Source organism: Haliotis cracherodii, unplaced genomic scaffold (genome assembly GCF_022045235.1).
Source record: "Haliotis cracherodii isolate W230 unplaced genomic scaffold, xgHalCrac1.p SCAF_3, whole genome shotgun sequence".
NCBI classification, from domain to species: Eukaryota; Metazoa; Mollusca; class Gastropoda; order Lepetellida; family Haliotidae; genus Haliotis; species Haliotis cracherodii.
Window position 1 is genome coordinate 249,948 of NW_027266286.1, and position 3,071 is coordinate 253,018.

Genomic DNA, 3,071 nt, shown 5'->3' on the forward strand with positions numbered 1-3,071 from the left:
GGGTACAATTATAAGCATGGACCAGTTGTCCAACATGGGCTTTCCAATTCCTTTTGCTGTCAGGATCAAGTGTGCCGAGAATGTTGCATAAAGTACGGTTGAAGCGCTCACACATTCCATTTCCCATCGGATGGTAAGGCGTGGTCTGTGACTTGTCTATCTTGAGCAACTGACATAGTTCCTGCATGAGCTTCCCTGTGAAATTAGCTCCCTGGTCTAATCATCTTTGGAGAAGATGTCCTGAAACCTTGTAATTAATTCAAGTCCCAAACCAACTTCATCAGTAGAGAGTCCTTCCTGTTCCATCTCAATATTCTTCAATATGGAGGCAGAGTCTACAGATGTACCACAAGGTGGGTCCTGAAGAGTTACAGGTTGCAGCTCACACAATAGGGCATGGGGAGCAACAACTATAGTACGTGTGGTCACGTTGAAGAGATGAACTTCTACAATATCCGGACGACCATCGTAAGAAATGACAGTTGGGGCAATGTCTATGTCTTTGCTGATGCTTGACTTTGGAGTAGGTTGCATTAAAGCACAAAGTCTGGGTGATCTAACTTCTTTGGCAACTTGTCCTTTAATTGATGCTATGCTGTTAGACGGTATCAATATATTCTTGTCCACCACACTCTTAACTAGACCTAACCTCCAGTCATTGCGTAGCAATTCCCGTTCCTGTAGGGTCATGGTCCTGTAGGTAAGGTACCAAGGCGTTTGTAAGGCTGCCTTTTGCAAGTACTTGACTCCATGGGTGTGCTTACAGTTTTCCATCAGACAATTCAGTATGTTTGTTCCTAACAGTACTGGTACATGTGCATTATATCTGGTGTCGGGTACTATTAGGAAAAGGCATGGTGCTGGTTCTGCATTATCTATTCCACCTCCAACAGACTTAATCCCAACTTCAATGAAGCCTTTGTAAGGTAGGTTGTCTCCTCCAGCACATTCAATATCCAACATGTCACAAAGTGGCTCCAAGGAAATGTGTTTTAAGTGTTTATCATAAAATGATTCTGATATCACAGAGACAGTAGCTCCGGTATCCAGTAAGGCACGGGTCTGAACATTATCAACTGTGATGTATGCTTCATTTGCATGTCCAACAAGTCCGTCTGGCAGCGTGTCCCTGGGGTTCTTCGATGAGCCTAATGGTGACCCCTTCCCATAGGCCCTTGCCAGTTTAAAGGTCGATGAAGGTGATCTAGTCTGACTCTACATCCCGATGCTATGTGGCCAGGGTACCCACATCTATAGCATATCGGTTCTTGGTAGTCCTCCTGATCCCAATATGGTGGTGTGGAATAGGCTCCAGTAGACTTAGTACTTCCTTGGCCGACGCGGGTATCTTTGGCATAGCTTGGGTAATCTCTGGATGAACTTCTATCCTCATACCTTGTTTGAAACATTCTGTCTCCATAGCTACCAGAATGGTAAGCAGCACTCGTGGACTCATCCTGTTGTTCATTTCCTGCATAATTGTTTCTGGTATGGACGGTGTTACCAGATGGAGCTGGGTGAGGTGGGTACTCCAGGGCATGGCCCTTCCCTCTTCTGTTCCTCTCAAAAGACATATCTTGCCTTGCTTGGAATGTCTGGTGTTGATATAACTGGGCTGTGTCCTGTCGTTTCCTGATGTCAGACTCTTCCACTCGTATTTGATCTATGGCGGATGTCAGGGTCTCAAGGTCATTCTTTGAAACTGGTTCAACTGGGATAGCCATTTTAGCTGAAACATTGCACTTCTTTGTTTCCGACTTGGATAGTCCCCGCTTCATGTCGTACTCTAATTCCCGTAAGGAGATTCGTAGCTCATCAAAACTAGCTAGTGAGTCAAACTTGTGTCCAGATATAGCCTTCATTGTTGGTTTCAGACCACTCCAGAACATGTTTCTCCGCATCTCATCCTGTTCCTTCATGGGAATTGTATGGTGCTCAGTGATCTGTGATAGGAGGTGTTCCAGGCGGCAGCCCCAACTAGCAATATCTTCATCCTCCGACTGGGTTGCACTATAGAACTGTGCCATGAGGGTTTCCCTGCGCCTAACTGTGCAATAAATACTTTGGAGCTTCGAAAGTAAATCCTTGGTAGAAGCTGTAGATCCAAGTCTCATCGCAACTCTAGCAGCCTCCCCCTTGAGAGATCTGCGGACAGCCTGATCTATAACATCTGAGGTATAGCACTTGGACTGAAATAAACAATCAACTTCATAGGTCCAGAGATCGAAAGGAGCATCCTTTCCTGTGTCATCTCCACTAAATAGAGGTAACTTTGGGAATTGGTGATAAGCCACAGCTTGGGCTTTGCCTTCCACTCCTGGAGGTGGCACTGACTGTCCATGTAGACTTGGCTCTTCCTTTATCAAAGGCCCCGCTTGCTGTGCCATTCCTTGGATCCATGCCTTCAGGTCCTGTGGTGATTGGTCCTTGGGTTCCATACCAAGCTTCCTGAACAGATTAGCCACAGGCTCCAATTCATCATCCTTAAATTCCATGATCACAGAGAACAGGAACCACGAGTAGCAAAGTAAATAAAGTACACAAAAAATATGCAGATGGGTACACCCACGAAGACGAATTGTCTTGAGTGGGAAAGGTAGAAATGTCGATTCAGAAGAAAATAGCGATAGACAAATAACTTTGCACGTTATGCAACAGAAATACTGACAACTACTCGTTGTCCTTCGGTCATGGATGTCGGTGTACATGTGTAACGGACGCGTGAATGCGGACACGAAGAAAAAAATCAAACAAACATGAGCAACCTGATAATTGTACTATTCCCGAACAATGACTAAGTATCTTTGGTACGCTACATTGCAATGGGTCAGTGGTAAATGTTTATCTGGTATGAGGGGGATTATGCAATAGTAGGTGCCAAAGTGAAGTGCTCGTCTAGTTCGTCATAAACTTACAAGTACACACAAATAGATCCTACTTTACCTATATGACAAGTAACAACTGTATTTGGTAATGGTATAACCACATAGGACCTGGAAGAATACTTGGTTCAATGGGGTAACCAAGTGTGTTTAGGGGCTAAATATGTTAAATTAACAGTCAGCTAAATT

The 3,071-nt window shown here is 44.5% G+C and overlaps 1 protein-coding gene across 1 annotated transcript; it reads right to left on the reverse strand.

The window, feature by feature from the left end:
- Positions 1-216: 216 nt before the first annotated feature.
- Positions 217-2,708, reverse strand: LOC139474068 (uncharacterized). The gene is made up of 2 exons (XM_071256926.1): positions 1,250-2,708; positions 217-335 (listed from the first exon to the last, which is right to left on the reverse strand). The coding sequence occupies exons 1-2, from the start codon at positions 2,706-2,708 to the stop codon at positions 217-219; spliced, it is 1,578 nt and encodes a 525-aa protein (XP_071113027.1).
- Positions 2,709-3,071: the final 363 nt, after the last annotated feature.

Coding starts and splice junctions, on each gene's coding strand:
- LOC139474068 (XM_071256926.1), bottom strand. CDS start 2,708: ATGTACACCGACATCCATGACCGAAGGACAACGAGTAGTTGTCAGTAT. Junction 336..1,249: donor AGAACCGATATGCTATAGAT/GTGGGTACCCTG, acceptor GTACATCTGTAG/ACTCTGCCTCCATATTGAAG.